General features: G+C 43.6%; 7 protein-coding genes across 7 annotated transcripts; 5 read left to right on the forward strand and 2 right to left on the reverse strand.

Moving 5' to 3' along the window:
• Positions 1-386: 386 nt before the first annotated feature.
• On the forward strand, positions 387-4,389 carry I206_102841 (uncharacterized protein; the record flags this gene model as incomplete). Its single annotated transcript, XM_070202629.1, has 20 exons — positions 387-687; positions 751-770; positions 827-854; positions 916-921; positions 991-1,013; positions 1,083-1,441; positions 1,501-1,516; positions 1,571-1,672; positions 1,729-2,011; positions 2,065-2,135; positions 2,188-2,312; positions 2,366-2,482; positions 2,535-2,803; positions 2,859-2,929; positions 2,990-3,031; positions 3,091-3,275; positions 3,326-3,410; positions 3,463-3,806; positions 3,876-4,276; positions 4,343-4,389. 20 exons carry the CDS (start codon positions 387-389, stop codon positions 4,387-4,389), a joined length of 2,895 nt encoding a protein of 964 aa, XP_070058730.1.
• A 300-nt stretch (positions 4,390-4,689) lies between these two features.
• On the forward strand, positions 4,690-7,248 carry I206_102842 (uncharacterized protein; the record flags this gene model as incomplete). Its single annotated transcript, XM_070202630.1, has 9 exons — positions 4,690-5,310; positions 5,371-5,583; positions 5,726-5,941; positions 5,991-6,141; positions 6,199-6,334; positions 6,389-6,488; positions 6,540-6,676; positions 6,737-6,760; positions 6,822-7,248. The coding sequence occupies 9 exons, from the start codon at positions 4,690-4,692 to the stop codon at positions 7,246-7,248; spliced, it is 2,025 nt and encodes a 674-aa protein (XP_070058731.1).
• A 138-nt stretch (positions 7,249-7,386) lies between these two features.
• Positions 7,387-8,157, reverse strand: I206_102843 (uncharacterized protein; the record flags this gene model as incomplete). The annotated part of the gene is made up of 5 exons (XM_019154946.1): positions 7,387-7,458; positions 7,519-7,579; positions 7,660-7,784; positions 7,838-7,908; positions 8,082-8,157. The coding sequence occupies 5 exons, from the start codon at positions 8,155-8,157 to the stop codon at positions 7,387-7,389; spliced, it is 405 nt and encodes a 134-aa protein (XP_019012349.1).
• Positions 8,158-8,448: 291 nt separating this feature from the next.
• Positions 8,449-9,704, forward strand: I206_102844 (uncharacterized protein; the record flags this gene model as incomplete). The annotated part of the gene is made up of 2 exons (XM_019154947.1): positions 8,449-9,068; positions 9,137-9,704. The coding sequence occupies 2 exons, from the start codon at positions 8,449-8,451 to the stop codon at positions 9,702-9,704; spliced, it is 1,188 nt and encodes a 395-aa protein (XP_019012350.1).
• A 137-nt stretch (positions 9,705-9,841) lies between these two features.
• Positions 9,842-10,222, reverse strand: I206_102845 (uncharacterized protein; the record flags this gene model as incomplete). Its single annotated transcript, XM_070202631.1, has 4 exons — positions 9,842-9,859; positions 9,915-10,009; positions 10,065-10,131; positions 10,202-10,222. The coding sequence occupies 4 exons, from the start codon at positions 10,220-10,222 to the stop codon at positions 9,842-9,844; spliced, it is 201 nt and encodes a 66-aa protein (XP_070058732.1).
• Positions 10,223-11,775: 1,553 nt separating this feature from the next.
• On the forward strand, positions 11,776-14,252 carry I206_102846 (uncharacterized protein; the record flags this gene model as incomplete). The annotated part of the gene is made up of 13 exons (XM_070202632.1): positions 11,776-12,102; positions 12,170-12,200; positions 12,256-12,300; positions 12,360-12,442; positions 12,504-12,510; positions 12,578-12,597; positions 12,655-12,815; positions 12,875-12,965; positions 13,058-13,074; positions 13,133-13,155; positions 13,206-13,963; positions 14,017-14,140; positions 14,206-14,252. 13 exons carry the CDS (start codon positions 11,776-11,778, stop codon positions 14,250-14,252), a joined length of 1,734 nt encoding a protein of 577 aa, XP_070058733.1.
• Positions 14,253-14,796: 544 nt separating this feature from the next.
• Positions 14,797-15,959, forward strand: I206_102847 (uncharacterized protein; the record flags this gene model as incomplete). The annotated part of the gene is made up of 4 exons (XM_019154949.1): positions 14,797-15,001; positions 15,056-15,282; positions 15,349-15,724; positions 15,778-15,959. 4 exons carry the CDS (start codon positions 14,797-14,799, stop codon positions 15,957-15,959), a joined length of 990 nt encoding a protein of 329 aa, XP_019012352.1.
• Positions 15,960-15,964: the final 5 nt, after the last annotated feature.

The following is a 15,964-nucleotide window of genomic DNA, read 5'->3' on the forward strand; positions in this document are numbered from 1 at the left end:
ACATGCAAAAGAAGTACAAAATTGAAAAAACATATCAAACAAATCCCGAGAACCTAGGCAATATCTCATTTGATCCCTTTAAACTCTCCTTTCTACATCACACATTCCTTTGTACAAGGCAGATGACTCTCTCTATTCAAGAAGAAATGACCCTGACCAGCTGTAATCTGATAAACCCTTTCACCCGTTACGTGTAGAGATATACCAAATCCACAAAAGTAAAAAAACCAAATATCATTCCGCATCAGAATCGAAATTCTTTTCCCTTACCATCGCATCCACATCGAACTTAGATTCAAACTTCACCTCATGATACACATCTTTTACATGCCTGTACTATAGTACAAATCAGTCTCCATCCAGTGAATTCTACAATCAAAGGGGAAATGGCTACCACTAGTCATCCTTCACCTTATCGCCAACGACCTTCTCCATACATAAGGACATCGTCACAGACTCCAATTACCCCATCAGCATTATCATATACACACACCACACCGTCCCCACAAATCCCGAACTTTCCACAAATACCTTCGATTTCTACTACACCGATGAAAAGATCGTTACCCCCGGATGGAACGGGTCATTATCCCCCTCCGCCAGAAAGGAAATTCAGCACGGATTCTTCTCATCATCATGACAATGGTGGGCAAAAGAAAAAGAGGGTCAGTTTAAGTTGCGCCCAGTGTAAGTTCCCTCCCACGCACTCTTAGCCCTGGCGATATGAATTATGCTGATAGGTCACTTTAGGTGCAAAGCGAAAGCAAAAGGTATGCGTGTTATCACAAATACAATGTTCGTTGAGGCTGACGTGGGCTGTACTTAGTGTAACAGGGAGTTCCCGTGTAATCACTGTAAGTTACAACATCCCTTCAGCATCTACAGCGAGGCTACCTGCTGATTGATCTTTATCAGGTGTCGGTGAGCTTTAACCCTGTTTACATGGCGTCGCTTCCAGCTTTACTAACCTTCCTGTTTGCTTTCTTGCAGCTCGAAAAGTACCTGAACTATGTGTGAGCTGCTAAAATTGTCTGGATCAAATCAATTATCATTGGGTATGCTGACAGATGAGGCTTTCTCAGGTACCTTATAATCCGCAAGCAAACTCGTCTAGCAGTAATGGACCCGATCCGCAGACCGTACAACGATTAGAAAGTATCGAAGCTGTCCTTTCGGTCGTGGTAAGGCATACAGGTGGCATTACGCAATATGATGCAGTACGAGATTGGATCACATCATCTCCTTTCCAAAAGCATCTCGCATCTGCTCCATCAACTCCCTCATCGCCTCATCATTTCTTATCGCATGGTAATTCAGCTGGACCATCGAGACTGCATACCGATGGATCTGATATAGGGCCCACAGACACTGAAAGAGCAACAAATTCGGATGAAGATGGTTTGGTCAAGGTTGGCAAAGGATGGTTGGGCGAGCTGGAAGGGTAAGTGGTACAGTCTCGACATCGACTTGTACTAACATTCTGCATAATTTACTCGATAGTGGATTACCCGAAACTGTATGTTGTTTGGACACCACCTGTCTGCTAATATTGTACTGACGATGTCTGCAGATGAACGTCCATGACAAGGTCAAGATGAAGCTTGACATTCACGGTACTCCTGCTGAGAATCTCCAACGATTGATAACGGATTGTGGAGTTAGCCCGCACAAGGTCAGTTCAAGCGAGCATATACAAACACGACTGGGCTAATCCAATTATACCCTCAGGTGGCCGAGCTACTACAAGAACTACCTCCGAAGCATTTTGCCGATCGAATAGTAGATTGGCACTTCGACAAGCTGAATTTCGTTCGATATCCGATTGATGAACGATCTTTCCGGGCATCATACGAGGATCTTTACAACAAATCGACAGCAGTCGACCCGTCTAATGTCCGAGCACTGCCGTTAGTCTTCATCGTTCTAGCTTTAGCTGTAAGACAAGCACCCGACGAGTGGGCGGGAGACGAAGAGACCAGGAAGCTTTCGAGTTTACGGATGTATTGGAGCTGTGAGCTGCTCCGAGCAAGTTACGTAGCAGCCGAAGCTGACTTTCTGGGATAGCTCGACGTAGTATTTTGATTGCCACAGCCGTGCAATCGGAAAGTATCGAGCTGGTGATCACCCGTCTTCTGGTAAGCGGTCCACATGTTTGGAGGAAATTCAGCTAAGAATACCTTCGGACAGAGCGCGATGTATCTTGTCTTGATTCACGATCGAAGGTTGACTGAGTGTTGGTCACAACTGGGAGCATCTCTCCGAACAGCTCAAGCGATAGGTTTACATCGCGATGGATCAAAGCTCGGCTTAGAGTGAGTAGAAGCTAGCGCAGACTCCAGATATGATCGCTTATCGATCCCCTCAGTCCATTTCAAACGGAATACAGGCGGAGATTGTGGAGTTATCTATACCACGCCGATAAGCTATATAGTCTTGTGCTTGGTCGGCCACCGAGTATATCTGATAGTTATACTGACACGCAGTGGGTTCTGAAGAATGCCTGTTGGATAATTCAGATCTGACACGCTTGGTAGACCACCCTCTAACATCGATCTGACCGAGTATAATCCCGCCCTCGGTCTACCACCTCCACGCCCGTTCACGGAGCCTACGCCTGCACTTTTCTTGATACTGCGAAAAAGGTTGGCAGGAATTATTGGAAAAATTGTACACCATTTCCAGAAGCTCAACGAGCCTGCCCAGTACTCTGATGTAGAACGGCTACAGCAGGATCTCGACGCTTTCGTTGATCAGTTACCACCTCATTTCCGAATGCACGATCCCGATAAGACACTTGATCAAGGTGAGTGATCTCATATTCGTGAGGCACTAAGCTCAGCTGATTTACCTGTACATAGTGCATTTCTGGCTGCCGGTACATAGATTGATGCTTCTAACGGAGGTTCTCGTTACGACTATCATTCTACATGTGAGTATATGGCCAATCTCGGAGCAAGGAGGCGTCCAAACTGAAACAAATGGCCTTTAGCGACCATGGCTTCTGCGAAAATTATCCAGTGACAGATACGCAGTACGTATCCGCTTCAGTAAGCAAATGACCCGTTGGCACTGACATGACCGTTGCTCTAGCCATCCCGAACTGCGTGTTTCGAGGCTGCTAAACTGGACTTCCAGATCCGTCAAGAATTTCAAAGGGAGGTCCCAGATTTCCGCTTCCATGCTATTACAGGTCAATTCAAGATGTTCAACAGTGCCATGATAGCTGGTATAAGCGCTATCATAGAGCCTAGAGGACCTGACGCTGACCAGATGAGGTGTGTTGCATTCAGTATTCGGATTATACTGAGCTGACGATGAAGGCTAGACGTATCTTGACTACGTTTTTGGAACAGAACCCCTGGCACGAAGTAGCCAGCAAAGATGCCACAACTCGGAAGGAAGTCCAAATTGTGCGGAAACACCTTTATATGACGTGACAAGCTGGAGCTAACTTTCTGGCAGATTCAAACCCTTTCGCGTCGAGCAGCCCAGATCTTTGAAGACTCTTTTGGCCCTGGAGAATTGAATTCTCACGACAAGGATTCGGTCGCTCTCTTGCTGGCTTTAAGACAAAGTAACGATTCCTCTACTCAATCTAACGCATATCCTCGAGGCTTGCCGCCCAGGGAAGATGCCCCTACGCCACGTGGACCAGGTATCAATCATTTCAGTAGATCCATGGGTCCACCCCGAACCTGGGGCGCCCTTCCCGCAGCATCAATGCAATTTACACCAGTACATCATGGCGGTATTACTCAAAGCCCTGCATCTACGGGTAGCCATGAGGACGACCACTCACAAAAATTGTCAGTCGCTGCTATTCCCTTGTGCTTGAACGATCAAGTGGCTAGTGCTTATCAGATTGTGCTCTACAGGTTGGATCATTGGATCAACGCCAATACATCCATGGCGGTCGGTTCAGTGAACGGGGTTGTCCCTGCTTTGGACTCCAGCGGCATGAGTTATTTGCCTATGCCTTCGATGTCAACGCCAACAGCACCACCTGGTGGGTTCAACAATATGTCTTTGGGTCCAGGTCCGGGATTAGCTGCTACTCCAGGTTCTTTGCCCGGTTATAGCAATCAATTCATGGAAGAAACTCCTGGCTCTACGACCGGGTTGATTGGTCCACCAGGCGAATTCGGTTATCCAAATCAATTCGGTTTCATGGGCGGTGTGGGTGATATAGCAATGGGTAATATACCCCTAGCAGGTGGTGTACCCCTTGAACCTGGAACAGAAAATAGCGATGAATATTGGAATACACTGATTGATGGTAAGTGGCTCAGGTTTTTGAAAAGGTTCCGAACCCTCGATCATGGGTTAATTTCCACCTTTGCAGGTATCTTGGGCACGACTTCTAATGGGCCGCCTCCGAATGTTGCTTGATAGAAACGCGGCTCACTTATGCCTTACATGTAAAATTATGATTTCCGCATATAATGAATAGAATGATGTAGAGATGCATAATATGATAGTAAAGTACGATTTGATATGATTACGATTACCATTACGATTGGGTTTCGGTGAATGCCGAACAGACCGAACCAAATTAGCACGAATCCCGAATTCCATAAATACTCTCACAAACCTATCTTTACAGTCCCATTGTTGTTGTTTTCTTACCATACTCCAATAGATCTCTGGAATTGTCCCTTACTCTCCTTAATTTATTGTACCTTGAGCAAGATGTCTGAGTCGGGGGATACTGGTCAGACAAGGCAATCGTCTCCTGCGAACCGACCAACTTTACTTCAACCTCCAGCAACTATAATCTCACCACCTTCACCTACTGATGCTAAAGATTTTCATCCTCCCACCTTCGCTTACCCACCTCAACCTGCCACGAATGACAAAGGCCTTACGGAAGACGTAGTAGAGTATGATTCACCCGAGGAAGAAGATGAGGAGGAACAGAGGAAGCATGAAAATCCGCCCACTCCTGGTAGACCTGGAAATCAATCTAGACCATCACATGGATCATTAAGCCCTGGACCTCAAGCTGCTATCTCAACTCATATTTCTCAGTCTCCACAAGGAGACGGTACACTTCGACTCCCAGATTCTCCTGATCCATCTGCTTCCCCTTCAAGACCACCTTCACCATCTTCACCTAGATATAGACCAAAGGGTCTACACCATCGTCGGACGAGCTCCACTCATCGAGTTAGAGAGACTACGCATGGAACGCAGACAAGTACAGATGACGGGCAGAGGATAATCAATCAGTATAAGATAGGTAGGAGATTAGGTCAAGGTGCTTATGCAAAGGTTGAATTAGCTGTGGATGTTGGGACTGGTCAAGAATATGTGAGTGTTGAGTGATCCGCAATTCGTTCAATTGCATATACTGATTAAATTGCGATAAAGGCTGTCAAAGAATTCTCAAAGTCACGATTACATTATCAAGCATTACAAGATAAACATCGTCAAAATACTCGTGGAAGAATACGACGTGCGCAAGCTCAATCAGGTCAGCCAAGCGAAGCAGCTATTAAAAGAGCTGGAGAAGCGGAAATTGCTGGACGAGGAAATCAACCTTGGGGAGGTACTAGGACGATTGAAGAAGATCCATTGGGATTGGTAAGGAGAGAGATTGCAGTAATGAAGAAGCTTGAGTGAGTTTCAATTCAATTTGAGGAAAATAATACCTCTGGCTAATAAATCAAATATAGTCATCCCAATGTAAGTCATTGTAACCATTGGTCCGAGCTGATTGGATCAGATTGTCCACCTTTACGAAGCGATTTCTGTTCCAACTGCCGATGCTTTATTCCTTGTATTGGAATACCTACCAGGAGGTACCTTGATGGAAGTGCATATAGGCGCAGACGACTCCGATGCCAAGGCACCTTTTGACCTTCCCCAAACTAGGGAATACTTTAGACAACTCTGTTTGGGTTTAGAATATCTACACGCAAATGGCGTTATACATCGTGATGTGAGCTTACTGATTTCTTCGGATCTTCATTCGCTGATAGAGTATCCAGGTCAAACCGGATAATGTATTACTATCCTCCAACAAAGAGCTAGTTAAATTATGTGATTTTGGTGTGTCGGAGATGTTCACTGCAGCAGGGGATGATAGGATAAAGAAGTCAGGTGGAAGCCCTGCATTCCTCAGTCCTGAAAGTTTCACAGGTAAGCTCGACTTGATCATCGGTTGGTTGCGTAGGAGCCGGCTTACAATTAAAGCAGCTCATCAGCAAGATCTACACGGAAAAGCAGTAGATATCTGGGCTCTCGGTGTTACCCTATACTGCATGCTAACTGGCAAATTACCGTTCAACGTTCCTACCCCAATGGAACTGTTCTCTGCCGTACGGGAAAAAGAGTTCGTATTTGTCCGAAATTTTTTTGTCAAAGAAGCTAATGATATCGATTTTAGACCAAATATACCGGATCATTGGGAGGAATCGCAAAAGGATTTAGTGACGCGGATGCTTGAAAAAGACCCTCAAAGGCGTATAGCAATGACAGAGCTGAGAGTGAGTCGCATTTTCCGACACGCAGAAGGAAGTGGCTGATGTGCAAAGCAGGAGCATCCGTGGGTTACCGAAAATGGGCAAGAACCGATGATCGACACCGAAGCCAACTTGTTTGATGTTGGACAGCATGTGGAGGAACCAACTCAAGAGGAGCTGAAGGATGCTATTGGAACGCTTCGAGGTATCTTGTGAGTTGCGTCGTCCTATCGAGATCTCACCCCTGCTAAATGTCACACTTCTATGAATAGTACTGTTATTCGAGCTGTACAAAAGTAAGATCTCATTTCATACTGGACGCAAGGAAGGAATGCTAATCTGTCTTTCTCATCCCAGAATGAAGCGAAATCTCGCTCGAAATCGTCGGTCGGGACCTTCATCACCTGGATCAACCAACATATCTCTCGCTTCCGGTTCGATGGACTCATACGTTTCTCATGATCAAAATACCAGCGCGACTTCGATCTCGGACGAAAATGAAGATGCCAGATACGGTGATATCGCCGGTGATGAGGTCATGAGCCCAAGATCGATGAGCAGAGCTTCAACGGGGAGTACGGAAAAACAATTATCTTCCAAATTGGAGAAGCTCACTCCTTTGGACACAGACGTGAATAAGAAGTCGGATGATCAAGAAGTTGACAAGGACAATGGCAAGAACGAAAAGGAGGAAAACAGTGAAGAAGAAGTAGCTTTATTCGACTCTCCTGTATCCTCTGATGATGAAATACAGAAAACGCCAGTGCGAGGTGGTTCTGACTAGAGCGAATTGACTGTACGAATGTCAAAGGTTGTATGAATGTTTCTTGGGTATATTTTTCTGGATTTTTCATTATCGTACCTTATATAATCATAATCTAGATGTAATGCATTTGATATTATTGTACAATTTGATGGGGTTTTAACCTTGGACAGCTTGTTGGCCTCCATTAGGTCCCTGTAAAGATTGGAATTGCTGTTGCAATCCCATAATCTATACCATGAATTAGTAAGCTGTATCAAAGGTGATTAAAATAAGTTTACTGAAACTCACCTCGTCTTTCTTCTTCGCGGCTTTCTCTTCACTATCCTTCAATTGCCCCTCCACTCGTTTTCTACAAGGAAGAATCAGAATTAAGTCAACGTTAATGATCAGAAATATAGCATATATGATTTAAGAGGATCTTGAACATACATTTCAGACTTTATGAAATCTAATCTTTTTTCCACATTCACTTTTGCTTCGTTGGAATCCTGGGGAACCAATGAAGGTCCAACTAACTTGTATACAACATTATGCGATTTCAATTGAGTGAATTCCTATAAAGTCATGTTAGACGGGTGCTCAATCAAATTTTGATGAGAAAACTCACTTTGAGCACTAATTCATTTTCTGACAATTGCGAATCCAGCCTTTGTCTAGCTTCTATCACTCCGGCAAGTTCTGCGAGCAATCAAAACAATGCATGTCAGCCCTGAATGCACTATTCACTACTGATACTCCTCTCGAAGGCGAGAAGATCACAAGGATCGTCAAGTAGTACTTGGTGGGGATTGTAAGGGAGGATTCGAATTTTTGGTGATGATCACATCACATGGAACGAAGAAGCAACCCACCTGCTTCTAATTTCTGGAAAGCCATAGAAGATTGTTGAAGCTGAGCCTGAAGCGATGCTACTTTAGTGTCAGCCATTTTGAGCGATTTAGCTTGTGCTCAAATGCGTAGATTGTTGAACCCAGATTGCTCTTGACTGGAAATTGAAGACAGAACAATGTGACGGCCGTAACGCGGTTTATTACTGAATTTATAATGTTATCAGTCAATTATCTAATGATGTCATCACTTCTATCAGCTTCGTCAACCGTTGTACCGTTTATTGCCACCCATGAATTATTTGATATTTGCTACCATTTTCCTCATTGACTCATATGTATCGCCTTGAAACCCATTACTGCGGCAGGTCATGTAGTATTCCCTCAAGAGATGGCCAAGGAACCTCCGACTAGTACGCAAAAGCGCGCTGCTCCTATAAGCGCATCAGCATTTGCTTTCTCCATTTCAACTCCTCAGAAGAAGAAACCCAAACCATCTACAACTGTTACAGCTCCACTTTCTTCACTTCAAGGTTCTAATCAGACCCCGCACGTCAAGAAGGAATGGGCTTCTCCGGCTCTCCCAAGATTCGCTGTTCCAGAGATTTCTTCGCCTTCGCAGACCCCTTTACGTACACTTAATCAAGATGAAGAGGAAGATCAACCGATAAAATCGTCCATCACACCTCGTAAAGTACCAATTCTGAGACCTCTGAACGCTTTGACTACTCCATTTACTCCTCTGCATAAATCTGGTGATCCTGGACCTTCTACAACCTCAAAGACACTCAGACGGCTCAATGAAAGAGCTCATGACGTGACACCACTCAAAGATAAAATCAAGGAAATTGAAGGGGATTCGAAATTGAAGTTTGCCCTTCATGAAACTCTGTTATCGGATCAAACGAAAGGAGATTTATTCTCAAAGAGAAAAGCAACTTTGATTGAAGATGATGAAGGTATTGGCGTATCACCGAGAGGAAAAAGAATAGCTAAATGGAGTGGAAGCGGGTAAGCTTTTACTCATTTACTGTCTTGTACATGAAATCTTGTTTAATTATCCTTTTTGTCGATATTAGTGCAATACCACCTTCTATCCAACTCGCCAATCTTCTCTCGTCCTCAAATGCCTCTATTAACCTTTTTTATACTTCAATGCAACATCTTCTATATCCATCTCAACGAGCTGGTTCATCCTTACTCAAACCTCGCATGGCTATCAACGAAAATATTTCAAGCGCAATATCCCCTTTGCAGTATATTGAAAGTGCTGCTAATATCCGAATGAAGATCCTTCAACCTTGTCAAACACCGACTCACAATTCTATTATATTTTGGTGTGAATCTATAAAGTGGAACGATTCGACACCTCCTGAGAATCTTGTGCCGGTAATCTTCCAACCACTTCCTACCGAATGTCCCAAGTTGGGCGTGGATCCGAAGTTATTAGCCATGAAGATGAAAGATGATGCTGCCAAAACCTGGCAAGTAGGCATATGGGCATGGACTGAAATTGACATGCCTATCTCATGTATACAGGGACAAATGGTGAACGATAATAAGATGAATGGGGATATTCTGAAAGCGAACTATGTCAAGTCTGTGAGAGCGCTTATTGTCACAAGATATTTAATTGTAGGAATGTAGGTTGTGAATCAATTATTTCGATACATTCTACAATTGTTTTAACCTAGAAAAGTTGTATTTCATTATATGTAACCTATACAATTATGTCAAACCTAATCATACATTACAAATCTTGTAAACGTTTGACTATTCTTTGCTTAGAAACCGTAGCCGTACTGATGAATAGAGTCATCAGCTCAAGAGGTATGTATTGAAATGACGAGTTCTTACATGTTGACTATAGGCATAAGGGTTATTCGCGATCATGCCATATGGGTATCCCATTCCCATACCCATCCCGTAAATTCCAGCTCCAAGACCGTATCCTATGATAAGGAGGTCGGTAACAGCTTATCAAGCCAGGTAGACAAGAGTACTCACCCATCCCCCCATATCCCCCCATTATATATGGAATACCAAGACCACCTGCATAATAGGGACTCATCATCTAGATTTTGAAAACCGAAAGAGTTCTTGATTAAATAGATAGTAATAGTTTTGTAACAAACTCGACTTACTGTGCCGTATGGAGAATACATGTTCATTGTATATGGTGACCAGTATCCCCCAAACATCTACTTGTTGGGAGGGTAAAAATTTGTTACTTGTTGATATAGCTTTGATGCAATACGTACGTTAATCAAAAGCTGTCTGAGAAAGTTGAATTAAAAATAGTATATCTATATATATAGAACTATGTATGAATGATTAGCGTTTGCCACCCAAAGTAATGGCGATGGGGTATTTTCATTCGATGACGTCTAATGATGTCTTGGTAACGATGAGATAGGGTATGGTAACTAGACAAGTTGACCTTCCATTCATAATATGACGATAGGTATTGTATGGTCCCAACTCGACGTTCGGATCTCAGGTCCGAGAGAATAAGAGATACAAAGGAGTGAGAATAGGGGGAAGATCTTTCTAGAAATGCTCACATACCTTATTAGTCTCTGTGCGATGGTGTTTGTCGCTTGACAAAGGAGTTGACTCGTTGAAAACTGGATGAGCTTGTGAAATGCAATGATGATCCCAATTGAGTTAGTGTGTGAGTAATGCAGAATTGAAAAGATCAGTTTTGGGGTGAGTCAAATTGTAGTATGTAAGTAAAAGGGTTAGTCAACTTCTGAACAACTTTGGCAAAATACAACACAAGACACGTTTTTCGGGATGTTCTAGCTGATTCTCAGACATCTCGGATCTTCACGCGAGCCGCTCATAGGCTTTTTCATGCATACCTCAGTGCTATGCAGCAAGCATAGCTTTTCATTTCGAAGAATATGAACCGTTGAGAATGGACTATCCTATAGCTTTGATGTCATTTGATAAACAGATCAACAAGAAATCTGCGGTAACTCGTACTCCCCGCGGGACTCTTTGTTCCTATTTGCGGCAATAGCCCTAAAATCACCTATAGGCTAGGAAGAAAAAAATTCATAATCTCAGGATACGGGATATCCAGGGACACTATCAGACCCACCCCCCCACCACCCCAACACGTCATACAACTGTGGTGTTCCGTGTTTCCCTTGCTTTGAGCTTGCGAATTTCCAAAGCGACTTTTCTCTACCGAGAGCAACCAGATCCGATAAAGTGGAAAATCAAGGGGATACCAAATTCAACTTTCGTATATCTTAGATGATTATTTGTGGTATCTACCAGTCTGCATACTTCATCTCAACTTTGATCTCTTCTCTCTGATTTATCATTGACTTTCAGTCGACGCGTTATCGAGAGGAATCAGGTGAGTTTCATTTGACCATAGTATGATAACCGTCCTTTGACCCTTTGCCGCTATGGTAAACACTGTCTGTTTGTACGAATTAAGCTAACATATGTTCTGTTAATCCGTTAATCTCCTTTGTCTTCAATCATCAAAGCTATACACACAAACACAAATATATCCTCATAAAAAAAATTTAACTTCTATTTCTAATCAGTGAGGGTTTTCATAGTTCTTTTTCTGTATATGTTCTTGCACTCGTTTCTTCTCTCCCATTGCCCCTTCGGTATCCTTCAAACACAAGATATAAACAAGCTAATCGCGATGACTTCCCCTTTTCAAGGTTTTAGTCAAGTACACCCGCCCAAAATGTCGTCAGTCATCGACAGCATCGCCAACAAGTTGAACGGTCTCAACACTTCTGAACCAGCTCCAACAGGTCAATCTCCTTCTGCACCAGCTTCCCCCACTTCTGGAACACCTAGACATGGATCAGTCTTGGACAACGGTACCAACATTGGCTCCGCTTTAGGTAGAAAACCTTCTGTTGGTGGTTCAAGGAATAGTTTCGCCATGTCAAGCAATGACATGGAAAGAAGAGGCAGTTCTGGAAGTGTCGGTAGAGTTAGTAGAAGAGGTAGTAATATCGTAATGACACCAGGTGGTGCTCAAGCTGTGTACCACACAAGAACACAAGTGAGTCAGGTCTCACTCATGAAATTATCGATTAGTACAGAATGATTGATAAGCTCGACCTTGATAGGATGACGTCCACCTACCTCATGCTGAGAAGAGTGCGTAAATTGTTCTAATCAACCTTGAAGAGCAACGGCCTGACTTCTGAGATAGAGACCATCGCCGATCACCTTAGAAAGTATGAGAGTCTCTTGACCCGTGAGTGCTCGTCTAATCGTTATCCTCATGATAAGGCTAAAGCGGCACGTACTTCTCAGTCACCCCGCAAAGAATGCGAATGATTGTGCACGCTTTCGAGGATACCTTGGATATTGGTCTGCAAAAGGATGGTCAGATAGTTGTGAGTAGAATGCTTCACAGATCAAACTGTTCAGGCTGACATACGATGTTTGATTCTACAGCCTATGAGTGAGTATATGTCCTCAAAGCTATATTCCGAGGAGTGAAGATACTAACCACCGGTGTTGGTGAACAGTTCCAACATTCGTCTTCGGCGTAAGCGCAATACCATTACTCAGGCCACTTAATTAAGCTGACATATATCGCTCGAAGTGGCCCTCTGGTAAAGAAGTCGGTGAATACCTTGCACTTGATTTAGGAGGAACCAACCTTCGAGTCTGTCTCGTCACCCTTCAAGGTCAGGGTAAATTCCAAGTAACCCAAACCAAATACAGATTGACTGAGGAACAAAAGCAGGATGAGGGTCAAAAGCTGTAAGTGGATCTACTGAATCCTCTTGTAAATCGCTCATTCCTGATCTCTACAAATCCAGCTTGGATTTCTGCGCCGAATGCTTGGATTCCTTCATTAGAGATACATTAGGTAGAACAGAAGAAGACGGATTACTCCCTCTTGGTTTCACCGTAAGTGGTCATTCACCCTGCAGTTCGTGTATTTGAGCTTCCGACCTCGGCACTCTCCTGCGATCGTACCGCTAACGTGAGGCGTTTGTTAGTTCTCTTACCCATGCTCGTAAGCTTGATCGTCGCCTGGCTAAATCTCCAGCTAACCTTCTTTTTTTCCTGCATAGTCAAGATAAAATCGACCATGGTGGTGAGTGATGATACTGTACGAGAGGTGAATACCCGCTAACATCCGAACAGTCCTCATTCGTTGGACCAAAGGTTTCGGTGCTCCAAATATCGAAGGTCGAGACGTAGCTGCCATGTTCATGGACAGTTTGAAACGATTCAACGTTCCAGCTGAACTAACTGCACTTATCAACGATACCACTGGTACTTTGATTGCTTCCAATTACGTCGATCCCCACACCAAGATTGCTGTTATCTTCGGTACCGGTTGTAACGCTGCTTACATGGAGAACGCTGGACACATCCCCAAGATTGACAGCATTGGTCTTCCTAAAGATCAAGGTATGGCCATCAATTGCGAATGGGGGGCTTTCGATTCTTTCGATCATCAACACCTTCCCCGAACTAAATACGATATCATAATCGACGAGTCATCCAACAAACCAGGGGAGCAATCGTTCGAAAAGATGATTGCAGGTCTTTATCTCGGAGAAATCTTCAGATTGATCATTTGCGAACTTATCGATGCAGGTGATCTGTTCTTGGGTCAAAACACCTACAAGCTTGAAAAGGCCTATGCTTTCGATACTGCATTCTTATCCTTGATGGAAAGTGATATCACCGATGAACTTCTCACTGTTATTGGTGTCTTCACTCATTTCTTTGGTGTCGAGACTACCCTCGAAGAACGACAATTCTTCAAGAAGCTTGCTGTATTGATCGGTACTCGATCGGCTAGACTTTCTGCTTGTGGTATTGCCGCGATTGTCAGCAAGAAAGGATATCTTGATGAAGGTTGCGCAGTTGGTGCTGATGGATCTTTATACAACGTAAGTTGAGCTTTTGGTTGGTGCGATCACGCTAACTCAAATCACTCATTCAGAAATACCCCAACTTCGCTAACCGAGTGCACGCTGCTCTCGTTGATATTTTCGGTGAAAAGGGTAAGAACATTGTCACTCATCACGCCGAGGATGGTTCCGGTGTAGGAAGTGCTATCATTGCAGGTGAGCCTTCGTACAAGGACGTTCACATCCTGCATTTTGCTAATGTGTGCGATCACTCTTGATAGCCATGACTAAAGCTCGAAAAGATGAAGGTTATTTTGTAGAATATTAAAGGAAGTTGGAGGAAAGCTTTTTTCCGCAAGTATAGAGAGCGGAATCAGGGCAGAATGCACAGTGGGGTCTGAGGGGTTTAACGTGTAATAATGAATTTGAATATAACCGTAAAAATCCATTTTCGATTTCAACCAATTTATGCAAATATCGTATATGTTTTCTGTATAGCACTGAAGAAAGATCAGGCTCCTGAACACTGCTTGACGCTACTTTGTTCACCACAACATGAATTCAGGAAAATAAGCTGACGAGATGTAATTTCAGAATCTCTCGTATCTCTCGTTGTCAAGGTGACCATGAATGTAATTTGCGTGGATCAGAGGAGTGTACAATAGAATTTTTCGAGTTTGAATTGGAATGTTTTTACAATTGTTTCTTGCTATCTTCGTATCTCTTTACTGCATCATCCAGTCTGACACTAACTAAACAGTATAATCAGTCCTTGATCTGCATCATCCTCAGCTCCTGACCAACCTAATTTCAACAGCTATCTACACTTTATAACAAGCCTTCATTCGTTCTCGAGCGAAATCACAATTGACATGTCATATCCGCTTACACCGCCGCCCACAATACGTAAATCAGACAAAGTCTTAATTGAAAGAAACAGCCCTTCAACGCCCTGTCCCCAACCTAGAAATGCTTCGAATGATGATGTCGAAGAGGATGATTGGCGAAAATGGCCAGTAACTCTGTACAACATTTCTCGTCAGCCCCATACAATGATTAAAACGGATAATGACTCTGGTAAATCACCATATCACTCTCGGTCTAAATGTTAGCTAATTATACGTTTTATAGTAATAGTAAAAGGCAAACATATACCGAATGAGCCTCTTTTCATGAGAGATCACTCTGAAGAGACCAACCAGGACGATCCAATGGTCAGTAAAGACTCGCTCCTCTCGAATGATGCCCGAAGCGCGAGGACTAATGATAATATTCCACAGAAGATCATAGAGAGCGATGATGAGATTGAGTATCTTGGATCAGCAACTCACAACAGTGACATGGTCATCCCGTCGTCGGTAAGTGTGGTTGCTAGTTTCAATGTGGAGCGGAATCAGGCTAATCACATCGACTTTGCAATGCAGACGATCACACCCCAGCATGCTCAACTTTCGAATAATCGCATGACATCCAACACCGAGATATTTTCTCGCAATGTAGATACAATTACCAATCTACCCTTTAAAAGAAAGCGAGCTCGAGAAACTGATTGGAGTGAAGACGAAGATGAAGATATCGCTTTCGTCGGTCGATCCTTCATTCCCGGTCATGATGGTATAAGCCAAAGTCACTCTGACGTATCAAGGAGTGATACTCCTCTACGAACGATGCCTGCTCGTGATGGAAAGGCATGTGTCAATTGTGGTTGTTCATGTCAGGGCAACTCTGAACCTCGATTGTCAAAACGTAAGGGAACGGGAAGTAGTATCCTTTCCACGCAAGTTCGGGCTAATATTGTTGGTAAGTGGTTCCATACCTATGCTAATTGTCAGCCATCTAAACGCAGTGAGTAGCTCTACTTGTCAATCAAGAACAGACCTTGTACAATCAGCTCAAGTCCGATCCGAGAATCAGAGATTGGAAAGATATAGCTGAGATGGTTGGAGCGAAAAGAGAAGATTTCGATAGAGTCAGGCATTCTGCACGATGGCTCCAGGAGAATTTGCCTGGACTCGTAGCCAAGGGAATGCTATAATTGCT

This window comes from Kwoniella pini, chromosome 3 (assembly GCF_000512605.2).
Source record: "Kwoniella pini CBS 10737 chromosome 3, complete sequence".
Lineage (NCBI taxonomy): Eukaryota > Fungi > Basidiomycota > Tremellomycetes > Tremellales > Cryptococcaceae > Kwoniella > Kwoniella pini.